The following is a 13370-nucleotide window of genomic DNA, read 5'->3' as shown; positions in this document are numbered from 1 at the left end:
CTGCTATCGAACAATTTTCAGCACACCAAACAAATACGTATTTCTTCCATTCGTTCTCTGTTCTTTTCAAAATTCTTTTTCGCTGTAAGAAATTTTATACAATTCTCCTGCGATATTTCTCTTACGATTCTTTTCTCTTACATTTTGTTAAATGTGCAAAAAACCAACATTTGACATTTACTCGAAACTCGTGTAAAAATACAAGCAGCTTTCAAGTTGAGAAATGTCAAGCAATTTCTCAAAACAATCATCGTATAATTCTTTTCTCCTTTTCTTACTAGCCAAGTAAGTTTCCCTGTTTTTCTCGTAAGTCTATGCGATTTCACCGCTCTCATCCAACAAGGAAAATGTAACTAATAAACATTAAACTTCACGTGGCTTTTAGCTTAGGAATGTCGTTTATGGTAAAGAACTTTATTCGTCTGAAATTATAGAGAAGAAACATAAAATGGTTCATACATGAACCTTGCGAACGTTAAACCGATCAATTCTACATTTTGTGCATTTTTCGAATATATTAATATCGTCGGATTAGTATTCAATGTTTTAAAAAGAAATAATTTACTTCCATAAGATCATTTATCAAAAAGTACATAACATAAAATTTCATTATCGCGAGGATAACGCATAAAAATGGTCGAAAGCTAACGATATTATACGTGTTACACATTGTCAAAGATAGAACAAAATAATGATTTTAAAATGAAAGTGGTTTGACATAGTTGATTATTAACTTTGTAATAAGCTCAAATCTACAATATGAGATAGAACAATAATTGGAAGATAAAAGACGCTAAGTAAAGTTTCCTTGGAATAAATAGGAAAAATTTCCATGATTTAAAAACGGAATAGTTTAACACAGTAATATTAATACTTCAATCTTCCCGAGTTCCGCAATATTGTAGGATCTAAATAACAGAGAAAAAGACACTGACAAAAATTTCGTTGGAATAAATAATTTTGACCAAGGTTTAAACAACCAGTCGGTTGCAACTCTGTCGATGCAATAAAAGGTTTAACTCCCTTTGAAGGAGAGCATCAAAAAGGCATGTGCATCGATTTCACGAGACAGCAGGTCTCTGTGAAATACGTCTTTTTTCCGTGTCGCCTTGCACCGCTAATCGGAGCAATGATTATAGGCAATTTTCACTGGTTGAAGACCGGTTCCGGTATAAAAAGCGACAGGTATTTGCGTACGTAATTCTACGCTCGAACAAGACTCAATCGAAAAGAAAACATATATTACGAATTAATGTAAAACGATAATACAAGTCGATTTTGGAAATTACTACGTATCACATGGTCGCCAGTTTAATTAATCGATCAAAATAGAATCTACAAGTTATTATAGTGGGAAATGAAATTTTATTTAAACGAGACATAAAATTAGAATTCTGGAAATTCAGTGAGTCCATTATTCCAACTCGTAATTAAATACTTCAAAGCAACCTTTCACTTCGATTTAAAATTCAACAGTCTCTTTACTTTCCTATATTTCAAGAGCCTTTTTTCCAATTTTTTTTTTTTTTTTTTTTTCTATTTGAACCAAATGCCATCAAGTGACTCTCATTTTCAACCACAAATTTCAGAACGGTAATTCCACGATATTACGATACTTGCTTTTCAGAATGTTTTCAATGCTTGTCGCTATTCCAACAGCTCGTCGGCAAAAGAAAGAAAGTTATTTAACCAGCTATCAAATAAATCTCAGGTTGTCCAAAGTATCTGCTCTTCTCGACTTCTCGCAACAGAAAAAATGCGGAAATCGATGACAGATTTTCCTTTTGGCTTCTGTTTCCATGCACAAGTTTCAGAACGAGAATTCCACGATATTGCAATGTTTATCTTTCGAAACGTTTTCGATATTTGTCGATGTTTCAACAACTTGTCCGCGAAGGGAAGTTATTTAATCAGCTTACAAATAAATCTCAGGCTACCCAGAGAGCATCTGCTACCGTCGAATAAATTCTCCCCCTCGACTGAGGGAGAACACATGCTATTCTTTGCCCGCGTGTATTATCCGCGCGCTGCTGCTTCGTGCCAGCACAAAGATAGGATCGAGTCGATACGAGCAGGTAATAAGGCGATCTCTTTGTAATCGACCCCGCCTATCGCGTACCCGACTGCGCAGACTTTTCAAAGGGTATCTCTGCATATTGATGTTAATCTGCATCTTTAAACCATTATCGGGGAAAAGTAACATGGAGTAAAATAGTTTACCGGTAAACATATACCAGATTTTCCTGAATCTATTAAGGGACAATATCGTGTTCATCCAACATATCATTTGCAATATTTTGTCGGCATTGTTAAGTCGATTCATCTTTTCTAACTCTCTTTTTTCTTTATTCTTTTTTTGTTGTGATCATGGAGATTATGGAAAATCCTGAGAATTTACTTGTAACGTTTATTTCGATAAAATGTGACCTATTATGCCTGATATTATATCCTTTTCAACATTATTTACTTTTTACTGAGATTCCATGAGAATTGGAGAAATTGAAATGTTTTTTAGCGTTACGGTAGATCTTTCATTTAAATCGCTAAAATTTGTTGGAATCCTTGACTACACGAAGCTGGCGGGCTTTCTTATCTTGTCAAACTCGATCGTAAAAATGAATAAAAAAATATTGTTCAGATAGTTGACAGTTTTATTAGAGTATCACAATCATTTTAAATCTATTACGGAATAATCTCAATTTTACCAATGTGAAAGAATTATCATAGAAACGGTTTAAATTCCAAGATTAGCCAAATGGCCATACAATTTTACGAAGTGTCTATCCCCTAACAAAGTTCAGATGTAAGTACTGAATAAATTTCTATTATTTCTTATACGTCAACAGATACATCCTAGTGGAACGCATAAAATTGAATACCAATGCATATGAAGCTACGAATTTCTTGAATCACCGCGTAGAAATATTTCAAAGAACAAGATACCAATGTTTGTCTTGGAATATCTAATCGTCTCGGATGCTAATCGCGAGAAAGAGTTCAGAATACATATAGCGTATGCGTTAAGATTATTGAAATAACCTGGTCCCTACCCCTTCTACGCGAAGACGGAATGTCGCACGGATAAGGAAATGAATTATCGAGCGTAAAATGGTGACACCGAGATAAGTATTCGAGATCAGAAGGCGCTAATGGGAATAGTATTCTGCAGAATATGATTCGTATCTAAAGAACGTGGAGAAGAGTATCAGGGGTTTGATAAATCCTCGAAAAAATGTAATCTTCAACTTGGTGAAATGCGTATTATGTAATAGCCAAGGTCAATCTGTCTTCTATCAGAAAGTAAATGAAATGTGTACTTTATCTGAATAAATATATCTGTGATGATGAAAACTGCCTGAAGCTTTTGGATATATTTTCGTTTAATATATGACTTTGCCAACAGATCACTTTATTGAAAAAATATAGAAGTTTTATTGAAATGCCATATTTCATTTAGTTTTATTTATATGTCGAATAAATTCATCCGTTGAATGATGATTATAATTTGTTAGCAATTTTGAAGCATTCAGAATATATCTGGCACAATTTTCACTAATTTCAAATAGCTACGAGCAGAAAAGTCTGCTCCAGATCCAAACAACTCTACGCCTAAAGCACGATCTGCTGAGCAAAGCCTTATCGACAAACCCAACTAGCAGACTTCAGACAAAGGAATCCTTTCCTTTCATCTTCTCTTCTACAAGTACCCAAACTACTATTGCCTCTATCTAGACTCCTCATGCATTCCAATCAAATTCCTAAGACTTCTCTAATCCTTCAAAAATATCTCTACATACTCCTCGACCTATTTTCTACAGCGTCATTCCTATTATAATAATCGCCATAATTTTCAGAAAAATTACTCTGCTCCCTTCCTTCCGTCAAAATTTAGCCGACTGAAAACACAGAAAATATCATATTAAACTAGAAAATCTCTTATCGTGCACACTTTGACCCGCCCGATTAAATGTTCCATCCCGAAAACGTTCGTAAATCGTCCGAATCTAAAATCGTGTTATTATATGAACAACGTTTTCACCTGGTTGATTTTCGTTTAAGACGCGAATTATGAAACTTAAGGAGTACCGTGTTGGTTTAACGATTTCGTAAAAACATTGTTTTATAAGCAGAATTAATTGTTGCTGTTGATACGTGGCTTCGAAATGATCGAGAAAGATCGAGAATCTAATTTTATTCGAATCAAAAATGTTGAGAATTCGGCTTGTTCCGATGCTTCAAAATATATAGGTAACGCCAATTTGAAAATTATTCGAATTTGAAATCTCCGAAGATTAAAAATCTGAATTGAAATGTAAATATATCGAATTTAGAGGTTCGAGCTTGATTCCTGGATTAAATTTAAAGATTCGAGTCCAGAAATGTTCGTAGATCGCCGCAGCCTAAAGCCGTGTCCCCATTTTCCGCTATTAGAAGTTAAATAGAAACTTCTCGGGAGAAACTTGACTTATTAATTATTAGTAAATCTCCCGTTACTTTTCTGGCAACTCGCACCAGAACTTCTTCTTAAAAAAAAAAAACAGGGTACAAGTTCTTTATCACGAAATAACGAAGCGTTAGAACGAAACTTTGCGACGGCGGAACTATGCTAATTAGTCGGTACAATTTAATGAATATTCAACTTACCCGAGGGTGGAGAGAAAGCCAGATACGTTGCCTTCGGCGTATAGGCTGACGATGTCGCCCAGATGAAGGAAACTCGCGGAGCCGAGGATCTCGCCCATCTTGAAGCTGTTGTCTTCGGAGTCTCTCGCTCTTTCTTTCTCTCTCGCTGCCCCAAAGTCGTAGAAATTCAACCTCTTAGCCGAGTGAATTATTCATGGCTACACCTACGGGGGTAGAAACGATCTTTACTGTTCGTCGATGGCAAATGGAGCACCGGATGTGCTTCACGAGAGTGTTTCTTTATTCAAGATCGAATAAAGGGTTCAAGATTTACGAGAGTCGGAACGTAGTAGACTGTGAATTTTCATGCATTTATGGGAAATTTATGGGTGCGAAAAATCAGAAAACTCGCGTAATATGCGGAAATATATGTGCAAGCTATGCAAAATATAACACCCGATATGATATAAATGAAAGAAAATCCGTGCCTAGATATTAATTAGGTATATTCTACCAGGTACATTCTTCTGGTTGTGTTTATAAAAATATAAATTTGCGTAAATATCCACAGTCTACTTGTAACTGGAACATATTCCATATTTTCATTTCCTTTTTGTTAAAAGCTTTATAGTACTTTTGAATTATGAACGGATGTTTATTATAAAATTGGTGTAGACATTCATAAGAAAATTTTTTGGATGTGGACATATATAGAATCATAAATGTCTGATTGTTGATCTTTTTCAATATGTATGATCTTTTCGATATGTACCATTCGCAGCTGGGATCTTAGCTAACGGAAGCGGATACAGATCTAATTCGTTTAACAGGACCACCTTCTGTGACATGATATGAAAAATACGATATACAATAAAATATTGTACAGGAACAGGGTATATTCCTACTATTGACAGAAATAGATACATCTACGTTCAAAGGTCGGAGAAACGGACAATAACTTTTCATCCATGTATAATATATATTAATTCTGCGATTCGATTCCATTCAAATTTCATGTCTCATAGAAAATTTAAATCTAAATCCATAAATCGTAATTGTAATCGTAATTGAAGCTCGTTGAGATACTTTACACAAGTAATATATTACTTGATAATGGAACTATAATAATAATTATATTGCCCAAATGATCCACAGTTCTACAAAAGAATTACTAAATTCAAGCTAACGAGCTTCAGATATTTTGTATTTGCCATTATTATACCAACAATATGCAGGTAGTTTTCATAAAATTAACGTATGTCGATTTTTATTCCGCCAACTCACCGTGGAATTAGCTAAACAAAGACGGTACGTTTTTAAAACTGCCATAAGAATTTCACTTGAAGAATCAGTATATTTGGTGATTTTTAAATCCAAGGCAATTATTACAAGCTGTCATAAACCTGAAGGCAACGAATCGATTTATACATCTAATATTTCCACGGTAAACATGTTATTACGAGCGAACCGAAAGTGATGGAAACAATTCTTGGCCGATATAAATCGCGTATTTACCGACAAATTGTTTATCGATCCTTCGTGAAACGATTTATAAACAGGATGAAAACCGGAATAATATCCGGATAAACTGAATGAATCGCATTTCCCAATCGAGTAAACGAGACGGATTACACGTGCCTGGTTAATTCTGCGATTCATATATTTCTAATTATTATTATACTCTGGGACCAGTCAGGCAATTTCAAGTGAAATTTTTGCATCCCCCTGGAGACTTCTGGTCGCCTTCAACGTGTTACGCGATCCTTGTGAAATAGGTCAGATTAAACTTGATTTCACGATGGAAATTGCTACCTTTCTCCTGTCCAACTGAATCCACCACGAAAACGAAACGAAGGAAATTGGTCCCTACCCTGTATTTCCTATCCTTGGAATGAACTTGCTCTCTAAACTTCCACTTTGACAAATGAAAAATAAAGGTTTGGAATAATTATTTCTTATTAAGGAAAATTTGATTAGGTTTTGGTTATTTATCCAGTATTATTGGGAGCTGTTTTGTAGTTAAAGAATGTTATTAAAGGGTTTGATTAGAAATTCAACAGTCCAAAAAGCTAATTTTGTACATTATAAAATACAATATATATGTTAAGTTCAAAGATTGAGGAAGTAACTTTAAAATTAATTCGGATTATGTTATAAAATATATCTAATTTTTATAATAGAGAAATACAATATAGAATATACAATAATAATATTTCCTAATAATATATTAGAATAAAATTGTGAAATGTAATAAAATTTTTTCATCAGGCCCTTTGTTTCCGGGAAAAGTAAATATGAAAATTTATCATACGTATGTACTAGGCCGATTCTACATTAGCCATGTCCCAACTCTATTTTCTTGAAAACGATGCCTTAAACGGAAAAATTTTGTTCCACATTTCCGACTTATTTTCATACATAGAACGACCTTCTGTCGATTATCTAGTTTTGCTCAGCCTTAAATTAGCCACGTTCAAGTACACTTGATAAATTTTCAAACTCTATTTTTTCAAAAACTAAACCGATAATGAAAAAATTTTATACCACATTTTTTTCTTATTTTCCTAGAAGGAATTACGCCGTACTTGCTTTTCATGCTATTCGGCCCAATCCTATATACGTATATTTATATATATTTATATATATTATATTATATTATTTATATATATTATTTATATTATATTTATATTTATTTATATATATAAATTCATAAAAAATTAACTCTTTCAATCCTAACGAAACGTTTCTAGTCGAACTGAACCAAATTGTTCGATAATAATTGTAGCAATGAAATTATTCTTCGATGTTGCTTAATGTCAAGGCTCATTCGAAAATCCGTTCCACTGTTAGCTTCTCGTCTCATAACGCGAGTTGGCAAACATTTCTGCTACATCTGACTTTCGACGATCGTTCAATCATGTTGAACTGTGTACCTCGTTAAATCTTCGCGCCAGCTACACAAACCTTTCCACCATATTTTCCACCACAAGAACATTATCATCGATTTCTTCTGCAAAACTGAACCCATATCTAGCTGTTTACACGTAAGCCTAAGGTTGAAGGTCAGTTTATTTCTAGATATAACCACGGCATTCTTCCTTTGCCTCGAAGACATCTTGATTACGGATAGCTTCACCCCAGGGAATCTCTTCGTTCGCCTTCCCAACGAATTTAAAAGAAACAAAGGAAAGCTCTTCGCTTGTCAATTAATTCTTAAAAGAATTTGCTGCTGCACGGAACGAAACTTTGCTCGGTTCGAAGCATCAACTGACTCTCAATTAGATGTTTTCCGTGATTGCAATTGTTTCGAGACGATCGATTGGTAAATCTCTCTTAATCTAGACAATTTTTAAATCCCTTTGTCGATAGATTAGGAACGTTAAAATGGAGATAGCAAATTCACTGCTACTCGAACGTGATAATTCTTTTCCTGAAAGCGCAGACCTTTCACATTAAAGATACTGCTATCTTAGTTTAAGTAATAATTAAATTATGCACATTTGTACAAATTCATATCGTTCTAAATATATTCGAAATAAATGAAACTTAGATAGAAAATTGTCGTACGTATTAAATATCATAAACAGCGCTGTAACTTGAATATTTCATATATTTTTGTGCATCATGTGTATCCTGTAGGTTTCTGCATAAAAATCCGCGATCCACTAATAGTGTTTGTTTTAAACACCATTTTCTAAATTACTAGTTTCTAAATTACATTGTTAAAACGTATAGAAATTGAAACGCAGTTGTTAGTAGTACGTGTTACATATAATATTGCGAAATTAAGTTTTAGGTAATTAATTTTCATTCAAAAATCTGGACAAAGGGAAGCAGAACGTTAGATTCTTATCCAAGCGAATTTACGTAACGTTTATCGTAATAATAGTACACAATACAAGATAACTTTTAACCATTAAACTGCACTTACAGTGTAGTAGTAAACAGATAAAAAAAAGTAGGTTAAACAGAAAAGCAACTTGTAAGTTTATTTTACGTGCCATTTTAGCGAACATTTAGACTTTAGAAGATCAGTAAATTTCTTGGTTGAATGTTATCACTGTATCTTAACGTGGCTGTCTTTACAATGATTCAGCGTGGATTACGGCCTCTCATCCCTCTTATAACGCTTTAATTTGAAGCTTCTGAAGCTCGAAACCCTAACAGTTTCGTTTGTCTTGACCTTATCGTGGGAGTAAAAAATCAATTTTTTCTTTTTCCATAAAATATATATCCAATCGACTGACGCGTCAATCGTACAGAATGATCGTTTAGCGTTTATTGTGCAGCAAGTTTCTAAAGCTGGACAATGTCAGCCGCAATTTGTAGCTCTATTGTTGAGCAATTAAATCATTCGAAGCACCAGCGTGACTACTTTGCCGCGCAGAGAAACGCACCGGAGGGTATTACGATTTGATTTTGTATTGATTTCTTATGATACGAACCGTGTTTTCACCAAGCCATTTGACTTTTGTTTGAAATCCGGACCATGCAATAAAGAGCAACGTGTTATGTTCACGATTTCATGGAAAGATTATTTTATAAACAGAATCTTAAGTTCTCTTTTTAATTTTTCAAAATTTATTTTCAATTTTAATTGGAATTTTATTTGTTAACAATTAAAAGGCTCTGCTCTCCTCTAACTTTTTTTTAGCAAAAATCTGAATCGCAATTTAACAGTTCGACAATTTATATTTCTGACATTTTCACGGTGATTTGAAATTAAGATTAACTGGTTTAACTTCAAAGTTTGGAAACTTCAATTCCTCTCGCCCTATTTTCTTTTATCTCCAAGACACAATCCGCCCGCGTAATTTGTCTGCCAATTGCTTTGGAGAGCATATTACAATTTCCTCGATCATTGTTACCGTATAGACTACACGTCTGCGCTTAAACTATTCTGTGATATCAATGTATATATGCAACTATCTTATGTGAGCTACTTTCTCCATCCAAGTCTCTATATCTATGTCGAACTTCCTTGTAATACATCGTCAAATGTGTTACTTCATTCAACAACATTCTATTCTTGGTGTTCATTCATAGAAAAACCCACGAGACCAGCACGAACACACGATGAGTCACGGAGGTAAGATGAATTTTTACCTGGCATGATCAACGTCTCGTTTAAACGCTCATCAATAAAAAGATGAACTGAACTATCAAAATTTCATTTAATTTATCCTTAATTAAAGCGTATATATTAATTAATATCCACGATTTCAATTCAAATGCTCCTATTATAAATTTCGCAACAAAGCAAAGCGATGATAGCTTATATTTTTATTCGAAAAAATTAACGATTCATCGTTGAAAAATTTATTGTTGCAAAAAGTTCCAAGACTACAAATAAGATAATAATAGAATTCATAAACAAAAAAAATTAGAAAGACATATAGGAAATTTAGTTAGTCTTTTCTGTGTGATATTTTTTAATAATTTGTTCAATACTTTGGACCAAAAAATTTAATTGGCTTGCTTTCCTGTTATTTTTTTTTCTTTTTATATATAATATGTATGAGTTCAAGCACGTCTATAAAATGGAGAAGTACTTGTAGTTGTAGTATATATGTAGTACGTAGTTTTATAGTAGTATATGTGTTATATATTCGAAAATACCCAATATAAGGTGGGAAAATAATAAAAAATAATCAACCCTTTGTAAAAACGGATACAGTATACGAGGAATAACCGATACACCAAAGAAAATAATGAAATTTTTCTTCATAAAATATATAGCATTTTTACAGACAATGTAAAGTAAACATATCACTAAACGATATCTTTATTACTTCTTACTAAGTTTGTAATTTTTATAGTAAATGCCAACGTTTTATTTTACGCGACGAGCATACACGTCAAAAGCACCGAAATAAAGTTTTCGTTTAACTCGTGTACTCGTCGAACGCAGTTAACCGATCGATTGAAAATATATAGTCCGTTTTGGTATAACTGTACTTGAAAGATGAAAAATCGCAGATAAATTGAGATATTTCAACATATCTTGAAAAATGAACGAACTTGAGATAATAGATTTCTAAAAACACAAAATTAAAAATTAATAAAGTAACGGGAATTTTAATTAGGTCGATGGTAGGTTTTGCAAATGTAGATATCATACAGAGAAATAAGAAATCACAGAAAATGATAGACCTTTGTGTAAAAGAATTATTATTGTTATATGAACTCCTTCCTGGTTAAGAGTTTAATACACACACATCATCAAATAATATATTCCATCGATATAAATAGACGATATAAATATTAGATAGACAAATAAAAGCAGAACGCAATGAAGTCATAACTAGACTGTAAATTTAATTAGAAGTACAGCAGGCCGTTTCAATTAGTGAAAATTCAACAAATTGTACAAACTGCCGTTAAATTTATTACCAACCTGGTCGTGTATTAACATATCTCTGTAAAACCAGTCCTGTTTCCATTCATTTATATTGCTGCCTCTATAATGCAACTTTATATAACGCGAAACTTAAATAACACAACTTGTGCTCCATTTAAATGCCGCATCTTTTAATTATTCACGGTGAGTTTATGAACTTGATATAACACGATTAAACAATTCGCAACGAGTATAATATGAAAATGCGTTTAACAGTTAATCTCTAAAGAATACTTTCAACGTTTTGTCAAGCCGATGCGAGAACAGCGTTAAACATACGAGCGTGAACGAACTAAGCCAAGAATACACAATACCAGTGATCAGAAATTAAAATCATACTACTCTAGCTCCCTCTGGATCTCCATTGAAACGATTCGCGAAAATAAATCGGCTGGAAAAAGTCAGAGTGAAAATAACCAGGATTCACCGAGCAGTCATTAAAACGAGCATTATTTCGTTAAGTTACCTACGCCGTTTGATATTCCAATAATCTCGAATTCAAAGGTATTTCTTTCGCGTGTACCATACGTATGAAGAGAATGAGTATGAAGAGAAGAGAAACGTGATAATTATCTCTGTTCATCCTTTTATTCTAACGTCATTGTGATCAAAACGGATATTGTAATATAAAATAAATAAAAGTAAAATAATCTAAACTGTTAGATCTGTTAGGTTTAAAAATACATTTGACGAAGTACAAGTATAAGGGCAGACAACATATTTAAAATTACGAAGAGGCCGATGTTTAGCATCAAAATGAGATAAAAGTACAAACACAGGGTTAATTAAAAAAATGGAAAATGTGACTTGTCCTATTCTTCCCTGCAATCTTCCCATATTTTCTCTCTTTTTTTTTTTTTTGTTCCTTTTTCCTCTGTTTATCAGAATTTAGCAGTGTTCTGAAATGAGAACGCTATTTTATATGGAAATGATCGGCTGACAAATTGTTCACGAGCCGTTAACGTGAATGTTTCGTCTGAAAAAATACAGTCCACGAATAATCGCTGGCTGTGCTCGAAATAATCGTAAAACACAGCGCGTTCAATGCTGTAAAACGGACGTTCTTAATTCACCGCAACGCTACAAGTTGAAAAAATTTCGTACGACGCATAGACGATAATCGAAGATGAATGAGATTAATGGAATTTTACAAACACCATCGATGAACCCCGTACTACGTACGATATTCATAAACCGTCCTTACGTTTCTTCTTTCGTTTTTATTTCTTCTTGCTTTTCTCTTTCTTCGTTTTTGTGAATGAGACTTTAATCGAATTTAAACCGAAATAGTCGAAGGAAGCATCGATGAAATACTCCAAAGTCTTCATAACGACGTTAATTAAAAATGTAATAAAAATAAAGATATCTATAACATAAAAAACTGTAAGCACAAGCTTAAGATTTCAACAGAGCCTGTCGACGCATAGATACAGTTTCATTAGATCGTCAATTGCCAGTCAATTGACGATTATTGTTCGATCACTGGCACATCCGACGAAGAAATAAAAGAAACATCTGCTCGTCCCCTCTATTTTTTCTCTGTGTTGCCTCTCGATAGCTGGTTTCTTCTCTTTTTCTCTGCACAGAAGATGAAACATCGCACAGAGCGTTGAAAGAGCCAGCCTTTTTACTTTCTCTTTTATTCTGAATCCAATATCAATATCATACAAATTAATAACTTTCGCAAGTCACAAAGAACGTAAAAATAATTCGCAAGACCTATTTTCAATTTTATACAGGTCATTTTTCCCTATCAAATGTATTGCAATGGAAATAGCAGGGAATTATTTGTCTTTTCGGTTCAATCTACTCAATCTTATCCAATAAGGAATAAACGAACTTTGATCAATACTTGATCAAATCAAATTCTAATCAAATCTTATTAACGCTTGTAAAATATATATTACAAAGGAAACTAAGTTGCAGTTTAAAAACTTATAAATTTACTTTAGTAAAAATTACAATTAAAATCGACAAGTATATCTACTGATTTGTAGATATAAGCATATTCGTGAATCATGTACATGTTTCTATATCGTTATCAAATCAAATCACGAGGTTGAATCCGAAACGCCTTGGATCAACGAGAGACGATATCCAGGACTACGCGCAGGAATCAAAATTTCAAGCAGCGAATCTGTCGCCGCAGAGCAGCTTATTGCATAATGCAATAATTAAACGGATTTCAAGCCCGTGCACCTTGGCCTCTCCTCAAGCAACAGAGAACCCGGAACGATGACGCGACGACGCGAATCGCGTACACGCGCGCGCTTTTCAATTTGTCGTGGTTGCATAACAATAAAAGGCTATTCCATTTCACGAGAATATAGTTTCCATAACATTACAG

General features: G+C 33.5%; 1 protein-coding gene across 15 annotated transcripts in view; it reads right to left on the bottom strand.

Annotated features, from left to right (window-relative positions):
* LOC122577819 (inositol 1,4,5-trisphosphate receptor) overlaps positions 1 to 13370 on the bottom strand; it is a 48425-nt gene that overhangs the window by 29716 nt on the left and 5339 nt on the right. For all 15 annotated transcript variants that reach the window (XM_043749432.1, XM_043749442.1, XM_043749436.1 and 12 more), the window contains exon 2: positions 4645 to 4847. In XM_043749432.1, the coding sequence (XP_043605367.1) occupies positions 4645 to 4742 (98 nt within the window). In that variant the 5' untranslated portion in view covers positions 4743 to 4847. The remainder of the gene's footprint in view (positions 1 to 4644; positions 4848 to 13370) is intronic.

This window comes from Bombus pyrosoma, linkage group LG2 (assembly GCF_014825855.1).
Source record: "Bombus pyrosoma isolate SC7728 linkage group LG2, ASM1482585v1, whole genome shotgun sequence".
Lineage (NCBI taxonomy): Eukaryota > Metazoa > Arthropoda > Insecta > Hymenoptera > Apidae > Bombus > Bombus pyrosoma.
Note: the sequence above shows the minus strand (reverse complement) of the source record. Positions and strands in the feature narration are given on the sequence as shown.